The sequence below is a fragment of the Microtus oregoni genome, unplaced genomic scaffold (assembly GCF_018167655.1).
Source record: "Microtus oregoni isolate MIOR12 unplaced genomic scaffold, Mior012 000007F_ref0000211, whole genome shotgun sequence".
NCBI classification, from domain to species: Eukaryota; Metazoa; Chordata; class Mammalia; order Rodentia; family Cricetidae; genus Microtus; species Microtus oregoni.
This window is the reverse complement of record NW_024543066.1, coordinates 34,555,445-34,577,506: the sequence shown is the minus strand read 5'-3', so window position 1 is coordinate 34,577,506 and position 22,062 is coordinate 34,555,445. Positions and strand designations below refer to the sequence as shown.

At 40.1% G+C, this 22,062-nt stretch overlaps 1 protein-coding gene across 1 annotated transcript in view; it reads right to left on the bottom strand.

Annotated features, from left to right (window-relative positions):
• The window catches only part of Kcnq5 (potassium voltage-gated channel subfamily Q member 5), a 536,576-nt gene that overhangs the window by 81,240 nt on the left and 433,274 nt on the right, over positions 1 to 22,062 (bottom strand). Inside the window, exons 6-7 of the mRNA XM_041655539.1 lie at positions 13,016 to 13,126; positions 4,852 to 4,947 (exon numbers count right to left, since the gene is read on the bottom strand). Of these exons, the coding sequence (XP_041511473.1) occupies positions 4,852 to 4,947; positions 13,016 to 13,126 (207 nt within the window). The remainder of the gene's footprint in view (positions 1 to 4,851; positions 4,948 to 13,015; positions 13,127 to 22,062) is intronic.

Here is a 22,062-nt window from a genome sequence, read left to right as displayed (position 1 = left end):
TCCTGACTCCAGGTTTCTACCCTGACTTCCCTAGATGGTAGACTGTGATAGGGACATGTGAGCCTTTCCTCCCCAAGTTGTTTTTTGTCAAAGTGCCCCATCACAGCAACAGGAAGCAAACTCAGACAGCAAGTAAATAAATTTTGGGGCTCTTGGAATGATTCTAGAATGGTTTGGCTTGGTGTAGAATGCTAGGTTGCAAGCACTCTTTCTTCTTAATAGGCTTATTTCCATGAGTTCTAAGTGTTGGGTTTCCAGTGAGGTAACCGATGTCATGTTGATTCTTCACCCTTTGGATATGCTCAGCTCTGAAAGCGTTTAAGATGCCCGATTTTACAAGCATTCTGATGTCTCTCCATGATAATCTTGGTATGAAGGTTTTGGTTCACAGCGCAGGTTACTACAGCTACTCCTGCCCTCCAGTTCTAGAAAATCACAGCGTACTATTTCCCTGGTAAAAAGCCTCTCCTTAGTTTCCCTGGACTCTGTGTAATTTGAGGTACCTGTGTTAGTTGGATCTTGAACCTCAATGAAAGGTCCTTCGATTTTCTTTCTTTCTTGTCTTTCTGTTGCACTTTCTGAGATACTGTCACAAACCTGTTTTTCCTTCTGTTTTTTTTCTTTCATGTTTTAATATCTATGATCTGTTCTCTGTGATTGAAGCATGAAAAGAGGCATGTCAACTTGTATAACTGGGCTTTAGCAGAGCGTTTGGCAGCCTCCCTAAATGGCTGCATGAAGACCAAGCTATTTCACTAAGCAAAGAGAAAGCAGCCTGTTTTCTTTGGGAACAGTTGGCTTCTTTCTGGCAGGATTATCTTGCAGCCTTCCTCTTGCTGTTCTGTCAGGGCTGAGCTTACGAAAGTTCACTGAATTGTTGTTTTGTTTTTACTCCACACGGAACAGGTTCATTATCTCCAGAAAAAGCCTCTATTATAGGCCTCTGATGAATCTCCTGGAGCCTGCCTAGAAACTCGGTAATGCCTGTGGAGGGCACAAGGTTGACTTTTGAGCCCTATCCCTGATCTGCCCCAAGGCTCCGGCAACATTGAAGAAGTGGGGGCAGAAAGGGGGTACGTGCCAGAAGATGGGGAGGAGGGCTGTGAAATGCTGTCCTCTGAATATGACATGATGGTGGCAAATAACTCACAGCAGCTGTGATTACACACAGGCGATCAATCCTCTTAAAAATTCCAGCAGGGACTGGGCAGGAGGTCCTATCCCTTCTCTTTGGGTGGATGGTGGTCATCCCAGTGGAAGACCCAGGTGCGAATCACTAATTGGACTCAATGGTGTGTGTGTGTGTGTGTGTGTGTGTGTGTGTGCGTGCGTGCGTGTGTGTGTGTGAGAGAGAGAGAGAGAGAGAGAGAAAGAGAGAGAGAGAGAGAGAGAGAGAGTTAGGAATGGATGTGTTGGTGGAGAACAGGGTGAGTAAGAAGAAGGGAGTGGGGGTGGATCTGATCAAGTACATTGTATATATGTATGAGATTTTCCAAAATTAAAATAAAGTTAAGGAGTATTGGATTTGGACTCAGACAGCAAGGATTTAGTCCTAGCAAATGAAGAGGCTTATCTTGGTGATCATGTGATATAATGTGTTAGAAGCACTCTGCAAACTGTAAAAGACTCTGTGAGTCTTAGGCATTATTAATAAAAGTTGTGACATTTGGGCAGGTATTCAGAACGTTACCGAGAGCTGATTTCGTTTCCCAGACTGCTCCACTTGAAAAGTTAATTTAAATGAGTCATGCAAAGATATTGACACAGCTAAGTTTGCTGTGAGCTTCTGGGCTTTTCAACTTTTTTTTTCTTCTAAATCCTTGAGATTCTGGTTAATTTAGTTCTTTCACCAACCAAATGACAAAGCAGTTTGAGCATCTCACTCGCCGCGGAGGCAAGAGCATGGTTCAGCCTTAACACAAATGAAATTGCCTTTGATCTTGATGCTACGTATATACAGCATACCTGCAGGTTTATGGGGTAAGGAATGAAAGGATCAGCATCCAAAGCTTGCTGTTCAACCTACTTGATCCTTAAAAATTCATGTCTAAATTAAAAAAATAGATTTCTACCATGTCTAGCCAAAGCCTAACTCCCTGGATTCTGTTCAGACTATGTGAAGGAGACACAATGGGCAGATGAATATCATGCTATTCCTACGCAGCATCAATAAATAAATTTCATTGGAATGAGAAGGCAGCTACTCCCCACCTCATCAAATTCAATCTTGTTTCTGTATTTTTGAGACAGGGGTTCTCTGTGTAACAGCTCTGACTGTCCTAGAACTTACTTTGTAGATCAGACTGGATTCAAACCCACAGAAATCCCCCTGCCTCTGCCTCCTGAGTGCTGGGATTACAGGTGTGCACCACCACTGCCCAGCCCTCAAATTCGATTTTTGATTTCTGATACTAAGCATAGGTTTTAAACATTTTAAATGGTGTAGTTTGTGCTCTTTCCTGCCACAAACAATTGGGCATTTTAAGCAAAATTCATAACTTCCCCATGATATTGCTTTAATTTTGCAAGTTCTCTTGCTAGTCACAAAATACGTATGTTACACAATCAAGTTGTACAAAACGGAGTTCAAGGCCTCTCAGCTAAACTGTTCATTTGGCATCTCCACCTGCTATAGGTTGCCTCACTTTGGAGACAAGACATAAATTCCACTTCTCTAATGATTTGCTGCACGAAAACCAATTTGTTTTGAAGCTCAGTTGAGAACTGTTCCTCACGATTCAGTAGTTGACAAGGACACAGCAGCTGAGGAAAGCCCCTGCCATGCTTCTTAGAAGTAGGTTCACTGTGCCATGGCAGCTCATGACTCCTTAAAGGGACCGAACGTTTAATAAATGTCTAGAAATCAATTTTTAATCTTGACTTCGCTTAGCTTTGATAGCAATGCGGAGCTGGTGGCTACTGTATTGGCAGCACGACTCTGTGTTGTCACAGCTGATGTACACAGGAGAGCTGGCAAAGGTTTGCTTCTCAGCAGAACAGCTCAGATTCTAGGAGCTTTAATATCCAGGAGAGGGTTTATTGGTTCTATACATAAGCAGGGCTTGTTGCTCAGTGGGATTCTGGGAGCCCTTTGAACAAATGGTGCGCTCCCAGGTTGGAGGGCTGTTCTAGAGTGAAGGAAGATGGAGGTAAAGATAGTAAAGAGAGGACGAATCTGAAGAAATCTGAGAGCATGCGCCTCGGTGAAGCCTGTTTGGAGATGGAGAGTGGTGAGGCTTTTCTGTGCCCGTACTGTGCACTTCTGTCATTATAGGATCATTGCTTGGCTCCAGACTTCTCAATACTGGAGATTCAACTAAGGACTCATACATGTCAGGGAAGCCCTCATCATTAAACTACATTCCTAGCTCCTGGCTATGGTGCTTAAGCTACTATTAACTTAAGGACCTTTTCATCAAGAAAGTAATTTTACTGTTTTTGTCATCTTATAAAAAAAGAGTTTTATTAATTTATTTTTATGTGTATGGGTGCTATGCGTGAATGTATGTCTGTATATCCTGTGGGTGCCTGGTGCCTGCAGAAGCCGGTGGAGGGTGTCAAGTTACTGAGACTGAAGTTACAGACCGACCTGAGTAATCATGAGGGTGCTGAAACCGAACCAGGGTTTTCTGGGAGAGCAACCAGTGCTCTTCCCTGCTGAGCCATCTCTCTGGCCTTTATCTCTCTTTTAAACCATTAGGAAAATAGTGACTGTCAGTGGTTTGCCTTGCAATTCACGCACAATGGCCCGCTTCTCGTAAGCGGTTGTAAAATAGCGTTCTGTTTAAAACCAATTTAGTCATCAGCTACAGATTTCCTTTAGGATAGACCTAAGCTACACACTCACCACCCCTCCCCTTCAGAGCTCCATTTCTATTGGAAGCAAGGCATGACACAGACCTAGGGAAAGGCTAACTGGATGGTTAACAGTAGGTTACAACCAAATAGTTCAGCCACTCAAAGCTGAGATCTAAATTAAAGCAATGCACTTGCTACATTTGCCAGCAAACAATTCCCAGAGTCCCTCTTATTTGCATCCCAGCATCTCCAGGTTCAAAGTCTGGGGCTTCAGCTGCTTCTAAGGAGGGGAGATAACTTGGGATTTCAGGACTATCGTGTTCATTGTGAAATGTTCACTTTAGATCCTCGATCTGGGGAAAATATATTTTAGAAATATTTAGAAATAGTTTAGAAAGTGAAATATTTTAGAAAAGTGTTAACACAAATCCTGGGTTGTTGGAAAGAAAATGAAATGCTAACACAAACCTGATGTATGATGAACGAGCTTCACACAATATGTTTATTATCTAATATATATATCTCCTCTAATATCTAGTGCACTTCAGGCCATGTCCCTACAAGACATGAAAAGCAATTCCACAGAACTAAACCTCAACATTCTAAACCGTGTATGGTTTTCACAACAGAAGGAAAGAACGGCTAGAGAGTCATGGGAATTCCAGGAATGATGCTGCATTCTGTTCCATCACTTAATGACCAATTATGTTTCACACAGCGATTCATAAAGTGAATTAGGGTCCTTCCAGGAGTGGCAGGACTGGTAACCTCTGCACAGGGTTGGTGGTAACGGTTAATTAATCTGAACAGCACATAGTCCATTTTCTGAAAAACATACTTTGTTGTTGTTGTTGGGGAGAGGGACAACACCTGCTCACACTCTGGGTTGTTCATTAAGGTTTGACTTTATTTTTTTATTTTTTATTTTTGTTTCTTTTTTAGCACAGAACAGTAAGTAACTCTAGGAAGCAATGAAGCATGGTAACTAGAAAATGACCAAGCAAGCACTTCTGGAGACAGATGTGGCCATCTCCCCATCACGCTGACATTTACCTGAATGAGGTTGGCAGCTGGGTTCCTTCTTTTCTCAAAATGTTTCTGGCGGTGCTGTTCCTGTACTTTTAATGCAAAACCCGAGCCAAGAATGCCCTGGAACAAAATACAAAATGATACCATTTTAAAGATCTCTAAAATGAATCTACAAAAGACAAACATTATGTAATGTGTTGCCCATAAACATGTTACTTATAAAAAAAACCCTATATGACTTTGTTCTAACACTTCCAGGGAGTAGCAAGCTGTTGGGTAATACTGCCCGAAGATTATGAGTCTTGTTCTGTAGTAAATCAACTGAACATTATCATTAATTGATTTCTGGTATTATAAGAAGCATCCTGATTAGGAACAGAAATGATCACTAAATTCAAGTGATATTAAGTGATAGAATTTAGAGGTGTGAACTCTGCTTTGGTCTGGACTGGGGTTTAAATTTGGGAGATTTAAAGTCTTGCTGCTATAGACATGTGGCTACTTTTAGCACTGATAAGACTCTGGGATGGTACATTCATCATACACAAAGTTGGGGAGGATAGAGGTGAGGTTCAGACCAATCCCAGCTGAGGACCTTAAAGATGGATTCTCAGTTTTGGAGTTGTAGGTTTTGCCCATCTGTATGAAAACAACAACAACAAAAAACAACCAACCTCCAGCCAACCAACCAACCAACCAACCAACCAACAACCAACCAACCAACCAACCAACCAAACAACCAAACAACCAAACAACCAAACAACCAAACAAAGCATGACTCCTTGAAAAACCTATTCCTCTTTCCTCAGTTTTAATATGGTGCTTTCAGCATGTCTTACTTCTCTCTTTTCTTTTCTTTTCTTTTAGTTTTTCGTTTGGTTCACCTATTTGAAATTTGTGGTTGGTGAGATTAACGTACCTTCCTCAGTTTTTGGTTTTTTTTTTTGTTCTTCTAAAGATTTATTGTATTTTAAAGTATGTGTTTGTGCATGCGTGTATGCAGGTAAGAGGATTTCAGAAGACAGAGTCAGATCTCCTGGAACCGAAGATGAGAGTGGTTGCCAAGTTCCTCGGTATGGGTGCTGGGGAACTGAATCCAGGTCTTCTACGAGAATAGTACGTGTTCTCAACTGCTGAGTCATTTCTAAACCCAGGTGTTTTGTTGTTGTTGCTAATTTGATTTCTTTTCACTTACTATTTTTTTTTAATATTTTTAGGTTTTTTTGAGACAGGGTTCCTCTGTATGGTCCTGGCTGTCCTGGAATTGGCTCTGTAGACAAGGCTGGCCTTGAACTCACAGAGATCCTCTGTTTCCTGCCTGGACTCAGATTAAAGGCATGCACCACCACTACCACCTGGCTTCATTTTTAATATCTTGAACTGCAAAAATTCTGGTTCTTTGATGTTTGCGTCTCTTTTCTGTTTGTGTAGGTTTGGCATTTGTGAAATCAAGATGCCTTTTGTCTCAACATTTTGTTCACATTCAGAGCTTGCTAAATCCAGTCTTTGTCTATGCTCTTGACTTCATTAGCACGACACTGGGAGCTCTACTGCTTTCAGGTCTGTCCATTTTGCTTGCTATCTATAAATTATTAGCCTTTTTTTAAGCTTCCAGGAGTCTCACCCTTAAGTTAGAGATAGGTATCTCTAAGTCAGTATCTTCTGCAGGTAAGAAATGCCCAATGTGCACCCTTTATCAGGTAAAAGATGGTACCTCCTGGAAAAGGGTTTCTGTTTATCTCTAGGAAGCATTAAGTCTTGGCCATGGGACATCTCTGCTGAGATATTTCGGGGCTTTAGGTAGCCTTTCATCTTATCTTGAGATTTCACAATTCTAAGCCCATTGGTGACAATAACCAGACAGTAAACAAAGCAATCATGTTTAAAATACAGAATTGTAGAATAATACCATTTGCTACTAGTATGCAGTGCCCTCCACTATTATTAATTAAGATAAATAACTGTGCCCTGAAACGAGCAATTAAATCATGGGTTCTGTTTTCCATCTCTGCCTTCAGTATAGTTTCATGTCTCCATCTCATACAGGCTGTGATTACACAAGCTAAGCTTTATAAAAACCTGCTTTTGGATGGTCTAGCTTATAGATTTAAATAATCTTTCCCCCAGTTGGTATCACAAATGCTCTCCTCTTCCAAATCCTTTATTTTTTATTTTTTAGTTAAATGAGGCTATTTGGGAAAGACTGACTGACTGCCTGATTTTTCCTCTAACTTCATTTCCCATTAAGCATAAACACACAGGAGAGAATAAAAATATCTTTATGATATGTATTATACCTATAGAGTGAATATTTGTGTATTACTTGCACTGAACATAATTCAGGTTTTTATAGACACTGGGTTAACGGCACTAGCTATCATTTTTGAGCACAGTGTATGAAAGTTACTTTCCTTTTGTAAATGGATGCAGGTCCTACACAGTACAATTTAATATCTATAAAGCAAGATAAAATGTTCTGAAAATCACTTGGCATTTCTTAGAACTGGTGACTGTTTTCTAAATGTCTATATGTTCCAGCAGTTATTAGCCAACTCTGCTCGCTGTCTCGTTATGTCTGCATCTGCTTCTAGTCACATGCAGTTCAGTGTCTCTAAGCCGGTCAGTCATGATTCATAAACACAGACAGATGTAACATGGTTTCATCTTTCAATATGTACACAACTCTCCAAATACTGGCAACACTAGGTGCAAAATGGTTTTTTATAAAATTCATTTATTCTATGTGTTTTCCACATAATCTATCTTGATCTCATTCATTCCCCAACCCTTGGTAGAAGCAAATCTTACAAAAGTGATTTTCACTAATTTTTTTAGACTAACAAGAATTAAAATTTTAGTTTTTAATGTTTGATTCTAGACTAATAAATGTGACATAAATACCAAGTGGGGAAAAAAATACCTTGACAAAAATTTAAAATTTTTACTTCTCCTTATCACTCAACTTTAAGGAGCGCAGTTTGCACCCTCAACATGGCAACCAAACTGTGCTGACTTTTGATGCTTGTTCATATTTTGCTATCTTTTTTGTTTATATTTGTTCATATTTGTAACATATTAATATTTATCTATTGATCTATCTATCTATATTTTTTTTTGTTTTGGTTTTTGAGACAGGGTTTCTCTGTTGCTTTGGAGCCTGTCCTGGAACTAGCTCTTATAGATCAGGCTGGTCTCGAACTCACAGAGATCCACCTGCCTCTGCCTCCCAAGTGCTGGGATTAAAGATGCGCGCCACAAGTGCTGGGATTAAAGACACACGCCACAACTGCCTGGCTAAAATGTATTTGTAATATATTAACAAATATTGCAAATATTTTTGCTAATATTTTTAATGATTGAAGATAGTAGCAAAAGTGTTTGTGGAATAATTAACATTTCAAGTCAAGCAGATGCAGTTGTGTTAGAGTTAAACCCGCTGGATATGTAAAAGAATTCAATCTCCATAAAGGTCGATTTCTTCATAATAAAAGCCACTCATAGCTAGGGTATCCAGTGGGAGGAGGGAGTAAGATCAGCATGTAAGGTTGCTATGAAGAAGTCAGGTTGGCCTGAAGAAGCTCAGTAGCCTAGGAATGGAGGGAGCTAGAGAGGGGTGGGCTACAGTGGAGCTTGGGATAAGTGGCCTGTTGAACCTGTAAGGTGCAACAGAGACCTTTTGTTGTCAAGGTAACACAGGAAACTGTGATCACTGAGTTTCCTGGCTGCAGGACCTTCAAAGAGGAAAGGCTTACAATCCTCTTCAACCTTCTTGTGGTAGTTTGAGTAAGAATGCCCCCATAGGTTCTTATATTTGAGGGCGTAGTCATCAGGGAGAGGCACTATTGGAGGATTAGAAGGTATGGCCTTTGTTGGAGGAAGTGTGTCATTGGGGGTGGGCTGTGAGGTTGAAAAAGCCAATGCCGGGCCCAGACTCTCTTTCTTTCTGCTTGGGGATCAGGATGTAGCTCTCTGCTGCTGTTCCAGTGCCACACTTCCCGCCATGCTCCCTCCCACAGTGACAATGGACTCACCCTCTCTGAAGCTATAAGCAAGTCCCTGATAAAATGCTTTCTTTTATACGAATTGCCTTGGGCATGGTATCTCTTCACAGCAACAGAACAGAAGAAGTTGGTACCAGGACAGCGAGTATTGCTGTGACAGACCTGACGGTGTTGTTCCAGGGAGGACTGGGAAAGGACTGTGGAACTCTGGCCTAGACAACCCATTGAGCGTTGAGAGCTCAATAAACTGATCTATAGGAGCTTGGAAGATAAGACTATTGGGAACAATGCAGATGATTGAGGCCTGGCTTCTAAAGTTTCAGAGGAGGCAAAGATTCTACTGGACAGTCTGCGGGGCCTGGTTATCTGCGGCTGAGGACTCAGCTGTGATTAACAAGAGGACCAGAGCTACTGAAGTGAAGCCTTTGCTTTGTTGGGACAATGGATGCTGAGCAGCTGGGAGTGAAGGATCAGCTGTGATTAAGAAGAGGCCAGCATCCTTGAGGTAAAGTCTCCTGAGGGAGTGTTTGCTCAGAGTCAGCCAAGGTTCCATCTCATCCTGACAGCCAAGCTTGGTAGTGTAAGAGTCACCCAGTTGGTCTTGGTTTTGAAGGCATGGAATGGTCATGGAGAACAGCTAGGGGTTGACACTGTATGACAAGGATGGAGTCCCCAAAGAGAGCCCAGGAGAGGCTACTGGCGAAAGTGCAGCCCAGTTGTACCAAGGGATGACCACCACCACCACCAGCAGCAGCTGTGGAGTAGAGCCAGCTGGACCCTAGAAGACAAGATGTGTGTGTTCCAGAGGGCAGAGCTGGAGAAGTGACCCAAGCTCTTTGGTGGAGCCCGGAAGATCATGAGTGGAACCCAGACATTGGCTATTAAATTATTTACACATTTGCAATTTGATTTTGTTTTGTTCAGATTATGACTATCCCCTGGTTCTTCACTCTGGAAGTAAGAAAGTATTTTGTTTATTTTTGATTTTATAGGCATCTACAGTTAAGATCTTCTGGATTTTAAAACAGATGTTGGACTTTTAAAAGAGACTGAAGTTTCAAAGTGCTTGAATTTGTAAGACTATAGCACTTTTAAGTTTGAAGATATTTTATATTGTGATATCAATATTAATGTGTAATCTTGCGGATGAATAAGAAAGGAAAGGTTGTGGCTTAATGCGGAGTTGTTTATGTGTCAAGTTGACAAGGGGTCAATTGTGCTGAAGAACTTTTTGTTAATTTAATACAAGCTAAAGACCTCTGAGAGGAGGAAAACTCTATTAATTATACTTCCAGAAGATGGGGTTCTAGAGAAGCTTGTAGGACATTTTCATAATTATTAGTGAGTAATGGGGACTTCCCGGTCCGTTATGGGTGGTGCTATCCCCGGGCTGTGCTGGCTTCTATAAGAAAGCAGAGAGCAAGCTCTGCCTTAGGGAACCAGGCAGTAAGCAGCATCCCTCCACAGCCTCTTCATGAGCTCCTGCCTCCAGGTTCCTGCCCTCACTGTTTTTGGTGATCAACAGTTATGCATTCTGTGAGTGAGCAAAATAAACCCTTTCTTTCCCAAGGTGCTTTTGGTCATGGTTAATCAGCAATAGTAACCCTAACAAGGACACTTTCCCAGCAAAATGTTCTCAAAATGCTCTCAAAATTTCAATCAGGCTGTACTGTTAGCAGGAATAGAAGACAAAATGACAACTCAGGAGACCGCGATCAAATGGTTCACAAGGCTGCGTTTCTTGGCATTGTTAGGAAATGTTCTGTTTAGTGCAAACATATTTTACTAACATAGATTAACTTAATTTGCATATAAAAATGGCAACGTTTTATTGGAAACATTTCTGTGAATGACTGCTTAGCCTCTGATCTGTAACCTCACATAAAAACATAGTTTGACCTCCCTGGAAGGTTCAGAGTTTCATTATAGGATCCTTGCGTTTCACAGAGGGGGCCTGACTCTGACTCTAACTGACCCCCAAGTCTTCACACACTTTGAACACTCATCTCTGCTTGCTTCTTGTAGATTTGCATTTCCTGCCCTTGCTGTTAGTCTTCCAACACCTGTTCCCATGCAGTATCTGTTATGCTGGCTTCTATTTTACAGCCCATTTATCTCTGTGAAATAAAAACAGCAGGTATTCTATGCCATTACTTTTGGGGAATAAACCCAAGATTGTATTTCACTGTTTCCAAAGATATTTTCCTGCAGGGAATCCGATGATCCATTCTCTGTTCTTTTCTGGATTGTTGAGCCAGCTATAGGAACTGACTTTGGACTGGGGGTGGGAACTCTGTAGACCAGGCTAGAGCCAGTTCTAAGACAGCCAGGGCTACCCAGAGAAACCCTGTCTCCAAAAACAAAATAAAACACATCACACAACTACAAGATGTGGATGTGGGAAACTCTGCTCCCGATCTGTCTTATATTACCATTTTGCATCAGGAAACTTTGGTTGTTGCTATTTTTCTAGACAGGTTTTTCTCTGCATAGCCCTGGTTGTCCAGGAACTCTCTCTGTAGACCAGACTGGCCTTGAACTCAGAGATTTGCCTGCCTCTGAGATTAAAGGCCTGCACCACACACTTCTACAGTTTTGCAAATGAAGAGAAGTGTTTTTGTTTTCTGCATATTAATCACTTGATTTACATTATCACATTGTTCTGCCCAGTACTTGTCTGGACTTAATTCTTCCTTCATTATTTCAAGGAAGAAACATATTAGAAAAAAAAAAAATCACTGAGCTAAATTGTGTCTCCTCAAGTTCACGTGTTGCTTGGACTTTAGAATGTGACTTATTTGAAGATAGTGAGGGTCCTCACCAGAGGTCATCTGGGGTTAGGGTGACAGCATTAGCATGGGTCCTAAGCATACAAATGATGTCCTTACCAGATAATTTAGATATAAATGTTGTAAAGACACTCTCTACCACAAAGACTGAGGTTTGGAATGGTATTCTCTCTCTCCAGGCTCTCAGAAGGGCCTAACCCTGCTAATATCTGGATCAGAATCTGCATATCTAGCCTTCAAGAACTCCCAAGAGGAACTTCTACGGTTGAGGACCTACAGTCTGTGGTATGCTGCCATGGCACTCCTAGCACACTAATATGTAGAGCATTACATAATTGATATATGTAAGTGATAAATGTCGCTCAAACTAATATATAGAGTGTTACATAGTAAGTGATAAATGTCGCTCAAACCGAGGTGCACTCTACAAGTCTGGGCACAGGCTGGGCAGTCCCTTTGCCATGGCTTTGGGTGGTCTGGGCTAGTCAAGAGTGATCCCTGAGTGTGGTAAGAACAAGCATGCCCTCTGAGGTCACTTGCAGTCATAGAAGAAGCACTGAGAGCTAAAGTCTTGGGTACCGAAAATCCCCGTCTGACCTCCAAGTGCTCAGCTTTCTCTGGCATGTTCTCAGGTTTCAGTCTGACAGAGGTTGCACATGGCATGGCCTGCAGCTTGGAGCCAGAATGAGACTGTTTTACTTAGGTGCTCCTGCTGAGGCTGGACTCTCACTCTTTACTGTTGGCTTCCTAATGCCCAGCTTAGATGGAGCGGACAAAAACGATGTCCGGAGGGAAGAGGTAAACGGTAATGTCATGTCCATTAATGAAACAAGAGGCTAAAGTTACCAGAGAGTCCAGCTTCGTCCATTGAAGAAAAACTAGTCAGAAGCTTGGAGGGAGATAAATGTGTTTTTCATTCTGATGAAATGCAGAAACTGCTCATTAAGAAAAAAAAATCAATGGCTGTGACACAGGAATAAATCATCTGACACATTTACAAGACTTAAGGTCAGATGTTTTTCATTCAAGTGTTCGGGAAGAGGAATGAACTAGTATGCACATCCATCTTTCCATTTGTGTATATTATAAAGCCAATTGCAGTAATTAATTCAAATGAAACTATCTTTAAATCTTCCTAAACATTCCAAATGTATTAGTGGCATGTTGACCAAGAGAATCTGAATTATTGTTTATACAGAGTTAGCCAGTATGAAGACTCTGGTCCATATTCTCTCCACCATATACCTGGATGCTTTTAGAAAAGTCAACGTTTTATTGGAAGAATCCTATCGGTCAATGAGAGAGATCCATTCCTATGAACACAGAAGTGTGGAGGGCTCACTCCAGGAAGCCTTGAGGGCCCAATTGAAGCTGCTTTCATGTTGCAAAGATACTCACAGCAGGAAGTGCAAAGAAAGAAATGCCAAGGAGTGCGAAGCCTGCAGAGAGCAATCTTCCCAGCCAAGTTAGGGGCGTTTTGTCTCCATAGCCAATGGTTGTCAGTGTAATCTAGAAACAAAGCCAACAGAACAGCCAGTTTAAGTACTTGAGAAGGAAGTTAGGACCTAGGACTAGGAGGCAAAACACTATTTCCACTAAACCATGACTTGAGAAGTCTTGTTGGCACATCTATTACCGTGCTTTGATTTTTCATGATGCACCATAGAACCTCTCTTTGCTCAAGGGAAGGAATATTTGGTCCTCCCTTGTAATACAGTCTTCCGGATTGTCTATGTGCACTCAAAGGAAATTAATTTGGTTAAGATCATCATCACTAACCTAGAAGAGATAACCCTGTGAATTTACAAGCTAGTACGCCGAACAATGATTTATTCTAATTAAGACTGTTCATCACTGGCCTTTTCTTAAAGCCTCATATACTCAAGATATGTTTTATGATTTGCAGGGGAACAACGACGAAAGATACATAGTTTTTGTCCTGAGATAGTTATAACATAGTAAAAGAGGCAAGACCTATACAAACAACTGAAACAAGACATAGAGCTGTTTAAAAATTCTAATGGGGTCAAGTAACCCACTGAAGGGTTTGAAGGGGTCTGACTGGTACCAGCATGGAAGATGGCTTACCTGGGGTTTGCTGCCATATTGAAAGCTTTGAAGAATGTACACATCCTTCTGGCTAAAAGGCAGAAGTGATAAAGGGATCTCCAGTGGGCTTTGGAAAGCAGAAGCTGTTCAGCTGGACTAATGTTACAGTGGGTTTGAAAAGGAGCAGTGGTTTCTTAACATCAGTTCACTAAAGCTTAAAATTTTCTGTGTATATGGCCTTAAGCTTTTGGTGAAATTTATCTTTGGCAGCAATTGTAAATGAAATTGTCTTAGTCTTAGCCTCTCTCTCTCCTCTCTCTCTCTCTCTCTCTCTCTCTCTCTCTCTCTCTCCTCTCTCTTTGTCTCTCTCTCTCTTACTTTCTCTCTTTCTCTGCTTTTCTCTTTCTTCCTTCTTGTTCTCAGTCTTCTCTTTCTATGTCTTTCTTTCCCTCTTCTTCCCTCTCTTTCTTTCTCTCCCCTCCCTCACTTTGTTTCCTTTTCCTCCCTCCCTTTCATTCTTCTGAGACAGAGTCTTTTTCTTTTTAGTTTGTAAGTAGAGCATATACTTTTTTTTAAAATTGTTCTTATTGAGCTATATATTTTTGTCCACTCCCCTTCCCTTCTACCCTCCCCCGTAATCCCCATGCTCCCAATTTACTCAGGAGATCTTGTCTTTTTCAACTTCCCATATAGATTAGATCAATTTATGTCTCCCTTAGGGTGTTCTTTGTTGTCTAGGTTCTCTGGGATTGTGAATTATAAGCTGGGTTTTTTTTTGTTTTATGTTTACTAGCAATTTATGAGTGAGTACATATGATATTTATTTTTCTGGGTCTGGATTACCTCACTCAATAGGATGTTTTCAAGATCCATCCATTTGCCCACCAATTTCAAGATGTCATTATTTTTTCCGCTGTGTAGTACTCCATTGTGTAAACATACCACATTATTCTTATCCATTCTTCAGTCAAGGGGCATCTAGGTAGTTTCCAGATTCTGGCTATGACAAATAATGCTGCTACACACATAGCTGAGCACATGTTCTTGTGGTATGATTGAGCATCCTTTGGGTATATAACCAAAAGTATATTGCTGGTCTTGAGGTAGGTTATTTCCTAATTTTCTAAAAAATAACCATACTGATGTCCAGTTTGCACTCCCACCAGCAATGCAGGAGTGTTCTCTTCACCCTACATCCTCTCCAGCATAAGCTGTCATCAGTGTTTGTGATCTTGGCCATTCTGACAGGTGTAAGATAGAATCTCAGAGTTGTTTTGATTTGCATTTCTCTCATGGCTAAGGATGCTGAGCATTTCCCTAACTTTCTTTGAGCCATTTTAGATTCTACTGTTGAGAGTTGTCTGTTTAGGTCTATACCCCATTTTTTTATTGGATTATTTATTCTTTTGGTGATCAATTCCTTGCATTCTTTGTATATTTTGGAGATCAACCCTCTGTCTGATGTGGGATTGATAAAGATCTTTTCCCATTCTGTAGGCTGTTGTTTTGTCTTGTTGACCATGTCTTTTATTTTACAGAAGCTTTTCAGTTTCAAGAGGTCCCATTTATTAATTATTTCTCTCAGTGTCTGTACTACTGCAGTTATATTTAGGAAGCAGTCTCCTGTGCCAATGTGTCCAAGTGTACTTTCTCTTCTATGAGGTTCAGTGTGGTTGGTTTTATGTTGAGGTCTTTGATCCATTCAGACTTGAGTTTTGTGCATGGTGATAGAGATAGGTCTATTTTCATTCTTCTACATGTTGATATCCAGTTATGCTAGCACAATTTGTTACATATGTTTTCTTTTTTCTATTTGATATTTTTTTGCTTCTTTGTCAAAAGTCGGGTGTTTATAGATGTGTGGATTGATATATGGATCTTTGATTTGATTCTATTGGTCCTCCTGTCTGTTTTTATGCCAATATCAGGCTGTTTTCAGCACTGTAGCTCTATAGTAGAGTTTGAAGTCAAGGATTGTGTCGCCCTCAGAAATTCCTTTATAGTACAAGACTGTTTCGGCTATATTTTTGTTTTTCCATATGAAGTTGAGTACCATTCTTTTGAGATCTGTGAAGAATTTTGCTGGGATTTTGGATCTGTAGATTGCTTTTGCTAAGATTGCCATTTTTACTATGCTAATTCTACCTATCCAAGAGCATGGAGATCTTTCCACTCTATGGTTGGTGTCTTCTTCAATTTCTTTCATTAAAGATTTAAAGTTCTTGCTGAGACAGGGTTTTTCTGTGTAGCTCTGGCTGTCCTGGAGTTCTTTTCCTTGCTGAACCATATTATATACCTCCCATGCACTACTATTTTTTTTTCAAAATAATCAAAAAGGATTTTATTTCAATCAATTGTATATGCACATGTTTTGATATATGCTAGTGAGTGCATATATCTTTATTTCTGACTTCACTGGATCTGTAAGCAATTCCCATTGATTCTGGGTGCCAACACTACAAATTCATCCCAATCTTCTGTCATCCCTGGCTCCTTGGGAGGCCAGGCGGATATACTAGTTTCTATCTGCTCTCTTTGCTTCTGTTCCTCTTTTCTGTGAGTTCTTTTTCCATATTCCTAAAATGGATGACATTTTCTCACTCCCCTCTAATAAAATATATCAGTGGTTCTCTCTTTGAGTTCGGAAAAGGTCCTGTCTCCTGACCATGGTCACATGATCTGGTCTCTGCAGACAGAGGTCATACTACTCTCGCATTTGTTTGGTGTATTTTAATGATCGCATTCCAGGAAGGAATATTTGGGAGAAGACCTAAAAGACAGAAAGGAGCCCTTGGAAGATTAAATAAAGGGGGATTTTCACTGATAGGACAGCATGTGTAAAAAGGCCACCAGGACTATCCTAAGTCAAAAAAGTATTCTCGCTTGTTTGAGGGAATGGAATGATTTCCATTCTGGAAAAGATTTTCATAGATTTCTAGAACTCCAGCAGTGACCTGATGGTCTGGTACGGTAAGATGACTTGTTTTATCATACCACATCTTTTCCATATTGCAACCACCATCACACAGAGTATCTCAGCAGCCCTCAGTCATAAGGGAAGCTAGCAACTACTAATTGTAGTATGCAGTTAGCATGCTGATTTGGGATGCTTTTAAAAAGCATTGATTTTAGAGAAACCAAGCCTAATAGTGGAATGTTTCTGTGACAGAAACAATGAACAAGGCATCCCTTTAAAATGCCAGTCTCTTTAGAACAGGAATCCAACAACAAATTAAGAGTATAGTTCTTCCTTTCAGATGCCCCGGCAACCCCTGAGATGTGTAATTCCTTGTCAGCTCTTTATGCACATAGGACATTAGGATGCAAGGCTTGAGTGCAGTGGTAACAGAACTGGAATCAGATCCGACGCCTCTGTGCATTTTGGGTGAGTCATGCGGATGCCTCATTGTTGTATACAGGCTTGGTGGGTGGGGGTGACAGGGACTCTTGGGTGGGTTCAGGATGATACAGAGAACTAAAGTGTGGTTGTTTGGCAGGTTCTGATTTTACTAAGACATTCTGGGTAATTCCTGAGTGAAAGGATGTCATTATTTTCTGATACCTACAATGTTAAAAGTGAATCACTGTCTATTAGAGATTGGTTTTGCATAGCAAATATGTTTTAAAGGAATGAGCTGGACTAGAGTGCTGCATAATCAATGAAAAGAAAGCCCTGTTATTCTTTGTAGGTGAGATCATTTTCTGATAGCATATTAATATGTGATAATACACAGAGACGCCTTCTTCTTTTCTCCCCTAACTGGGAAACAAACCCAAGGCCTCTCTAATATAGGCAAATGCCCTGTCTCTGAGCCATCTCCTTAGCTCCAGAGAAGGCTCTGTAATCAAAACTTCTATGACAGCTACTTGTCTACTTAAAGTTTGATTATAATACATCATCACAAAGCTAAACTATATATATAATATATTATAAATACTTTATTGCTCACTAAAACATATACAGGTATATTCATTTCCTAACATTCTTTGTGAGGAATTGAGATTCTACTTTATATTTTTATTTGTATAAATCTCAGTCATGTTGCATTAATATTTAATGTTATTATAAGGTATATTAACAATTGTTTATTTTATGCAACTAAGTATTTTGCCAGCATATATACATGTATGTATATGTAACACATGTGTGCCTTATGTCCACAGAGGGCAGAAGATATCAGATTTCCTGGAAGTAGAGTTACAGAAACTTGTGAGTAACTAGGCAAGTACTGGAGATGAAACCCAGGCCCTCTGCAAGAACAAGAAGAAGGTGGATAGAGAGAACCAACTCCAGTGAGCTGTCTTCTAACCACACATATGTGGCATTGCTTCCCTGTGTCCACAGAAACATACCATACATAGACAGGATAAGAAATAAGATCATTACAAAAGCAACAAGAAAATGCAACACAAAGGAACAAAACAAAGTAAAAATAACGACAATATAAATAGTAAGGAAGATCTATGGTCAAACTTGATGAGGTTGGAGAGTTTTTCTTTCAAGTTGATTAATTCCATTAGAAAATAAATATTTTCTCTTTCCTGTAGGGAATAAATCAATGACTATTCCTTGGCATGATTATAAAAAGTTAATTATCAATACTAGTTTTTAGTTAATGCATTCATGTGAATAAATTAAGACTACACAGTCGGTTTTTTACAGTATGACATGACTTCTTCCTAACAGGGTCTTTGAAGAATAAGTCCTTTGTCAGTATCAGTAGTATGCGCCTTTACTCTCCCTCCATTTTCCCCCTTCTTTGTTTCCTTTCCCCTTTTATTTCTTTTCCTATAGCACCTGATTTCAGAGAGTGTGTGGTCCTAGAATTTGATAGTCACCTTTGAGACTTGAACTACTGACTCAGAGGAGTTTTCTTTTGTTCAAACATCAGAGTGTCCTGTAGTGCGTAGCATCATCTAACTTGGATTCCTCTATGGCAGGTTCCTTTGGATATTATCATTCATAATGGTTTTTTTTCAAACTTGAGGTAAAACATATAATAATAGTAATGGGTGATATTTTCCTAGTGTTTGACAAACCAACTCTGTGTCTCAATCTCATCCCACGTATAAGCAAATCTGTATTTTGTCAATTTGACTTTTTCTATTATATGTATAGAAAATGATTGCTTAATTGCTATCTCCAGGTACTAGAGAGATGTCTCAGTAGATAAGAGAGACAGCTACACAAGGGTGAGGACCTGAGTTCAAACCCCCAGGGCCCATGTGAAAATATATGAGTGGCCATATAAACCTGTAAGCCCATTGTTGTGGAGGTTGGAGACAGTGGGATTACTGTGGCTCCGTGGCCACCAGCCTAGCTCCAGATTTAGTGTGAGATCCTATGCCAATGAATCAAAGTGGTGAACTGTAGAGCCGGATACCTGGTACCCTCCACTAGCTTCCACACGCACATGGGTTTCTATATCCGCACATATGTCCACCCACATACACAGGAAATAAAACAAACACTAATGCCTCAGCAAATCCCAGTGTTGGGTCTAGAACTCATGTCCACGGAATATATTTTTTTCTCTTTTTAAAACAGCGTGTATCAAAAACAAGGGTACAGACACAGGTATGGGATGATGTTCTTAAAGGACCAGGATTCTCAATGAAGACTCTTAAGAGCCTTCAGAGCGGTATGCTCCATAAATGCATGCTATCAGGTAAGTGGGAGTCTTAGAGATGCTCAAAGCAGGGTTGGGGTGGGTGGCTGGGTGTTGGGTGTATGGTAGCTGAGAATGCTCTTGAATCATTAGGACCTGCTATGTTGATTCTCTTGGGCTAAATAAAGCTTTGGTAGCTTTAGGTAATACATTGACAGTAAAAAACAATCATTTACTTTAACTTCTCAGACTGATACTAATTTAGGAAATGATACTTTGTACAACAATGCAGAAAAGAGTCTTACGCGTGAATCCAAAATAAGGAGAGCTGATTCTCTGAAGGTCGACTTAGCGTTATCAAGGACATTGGTGCCCGTGCTCATTTCCCATGCATCTTACTTTGGCACCGCTGTGGGATGTGAGACACGTTGAGCACACCATACCCTAGACTGCATATAGAAGGCGTCTGCATGACTTGCCTTGTGAAAGCTTGTAAGATTATTGGCATGGATTCCGAGACTTGACTTGGCTGATACAAATTTTTATGTCTGTCTGAAGTAATCTCTTCAAGGACACAATCTCAAATGGAATCTGTCTTCAGATGCCATTCGACCTGCCGTTAGACAGTGGAGTCCTTCTATCTACTCTTATACCCAATACAAAATGTAACACTAGCTTCATTGCCAGATGAACAGTAAATAATAAAAATTGCTCTTCAAGAGCAGATCATTATTAAAAAAATATTATTTCAGGAAAACCCGACCTGAAGTTATTTCAGAATAAATCTAAAGTGAATCAAAGGTGAAAAATTAACAAGAAAGGGGGAGATAATAATAGAAAATAACTTCAGAAATTCTATTCTTAAATTATTTCTGAATAAATTTGAGGCAACTGAAAAAGGAGAAAATGGTGCTAAGAATAAAAAAAAAATATCATCATGTGGAGCTCTGGTTAGCATTCAGAAGAGCCTGATTCCAGGAGCAAGGAGCATCTCAGCTTGGATTGATCTGTTCACTCCTCCGCTGCCAGCAGCATTGCCCCCTTTAGCTACCACTGTGGAGCCCAGAAACCTTTTCGTCACAACCTCTAATTCCCAAGTCTCCTCTCTGCTTACACTGTGTGTCTGCAATGAAGAATACATCTCTCCTTCATTCCATTTGGGCAGACACTTCTACCAAACATCTTTAAGAGCAATGTCCACACCCCAAACAGCTACCATCCATGTCTGTGAACCTGCTGTGGTCTTGGCACCGGCTCTCATCTATGTGTTATTTCACATAGTGAGGTGGGCACATAATTTGTTCCTTAGTATGGAACTGTGTTTAGGGATCATATTTGAATATTGCATTGATCACTGCTGATCACATTCCTGCATCCCTAAAAGATGATGACTGTGACAGCTTTCCCTTTCTAAAGCAAGGACCTTTGTTTTTTAATACTTGGAATTTACTGGGGCACTATATTTCTAGATGGAACACAAATTGAATTTAGATATTTTATGTTGACAGTTTGAACTCCTACTAAAGATAATTTTCCTTTTTCTACAGCCTAGAACTAATAAACACTCCAGTTTAGGGTGGTCTCATTTTCCCATTTAATCTAGATACTACAGAGTTATTAAGGCACATGCAACATGGGCAATTTCAATTAGAATTTTCCTAACACTTTCCACAGAAGTCTTCGGTGACACATAGTAAGTGGTGCAATAATCTAAATTTATTTAACACTAAGATCTAATATATTCTGTTCTTGTAATGAAAAGAAATAATAAGCCCTCTTATTTACTTTTCATGTCTTTTTCAAGCGTCAGACAACTCCATTAATGAGTCAGCCAATATAAACAAAACTGCTTTAGAGTCACGAGCCCTTATTTTCATTCCTAGAAGCTTGGCATGTTGGAAGATCTTTTTATTTTTCACTCTGATTATCAGGGCTAGATTTTTTAAAGTGGAAACATAATTAGGCCATTCAGAAACCTGTAAAGTACAGGTTAAACACCAGTCAAAACAGTTTTATTGAAGTGGAAATCATTGAAAATACGCTGCTTCTCGCTGCAAATCACAGATATGACCTTTGAAAGCCTGCCTTGTGCATCTCTCTGGAGGAGAAGCTCGCTGGTGACTAAGCGAGAGTATATTAAGAGTTTCCCACACACCGTTTAGCACACAATACAGCAATTTGTATTGGTAATAAGGAGAAAAAGAAGAATAATGGAAAGAGAGAGAAAAGGCTGCCAGACTTAATTCACCAACAACTGCATTTCAAAGGGAAAAAGGTGCCCCTGAGTATTGCAATTAATTGAAATATATTTGAATTATCCACGAGAAGCAAACACTAAACCTGAATCCAGATTGCTGGAAACAGGCTGGGATATAGGTTGCTTTCCCTCACTCTTATGAAAACCCACCCATTTTCTCAGTTTGCATTTTATTGTTCCATGAGTAACAGGTTTTCATTTCCTCTCTATATATTAGAGGTATTTCAAGAATGTCAGATCTCCTTCTGAATTCTATCCTTCTTTCAAAATGCAGAATTTTTCTTGTATGTAGGGAGGAAGAGCTGGAAATGAAGCCATTTTGATTAATATTGTGAGTAAACATTCAAAGTGATAAGTTTCATTATGGCATTCCCTTTCTTTTATTATTTGGCACTTCTCATACGTACGTGTCATTGTATCTTGTTCTTATGCATTCCTCTTCCTAATTCCTCTGATACCCCAGCTGTGTCACTTTTTGTGGGCATCTTCCTCCACACAAGCAGCCCCAACTTTGGCTCCTACGTCACACG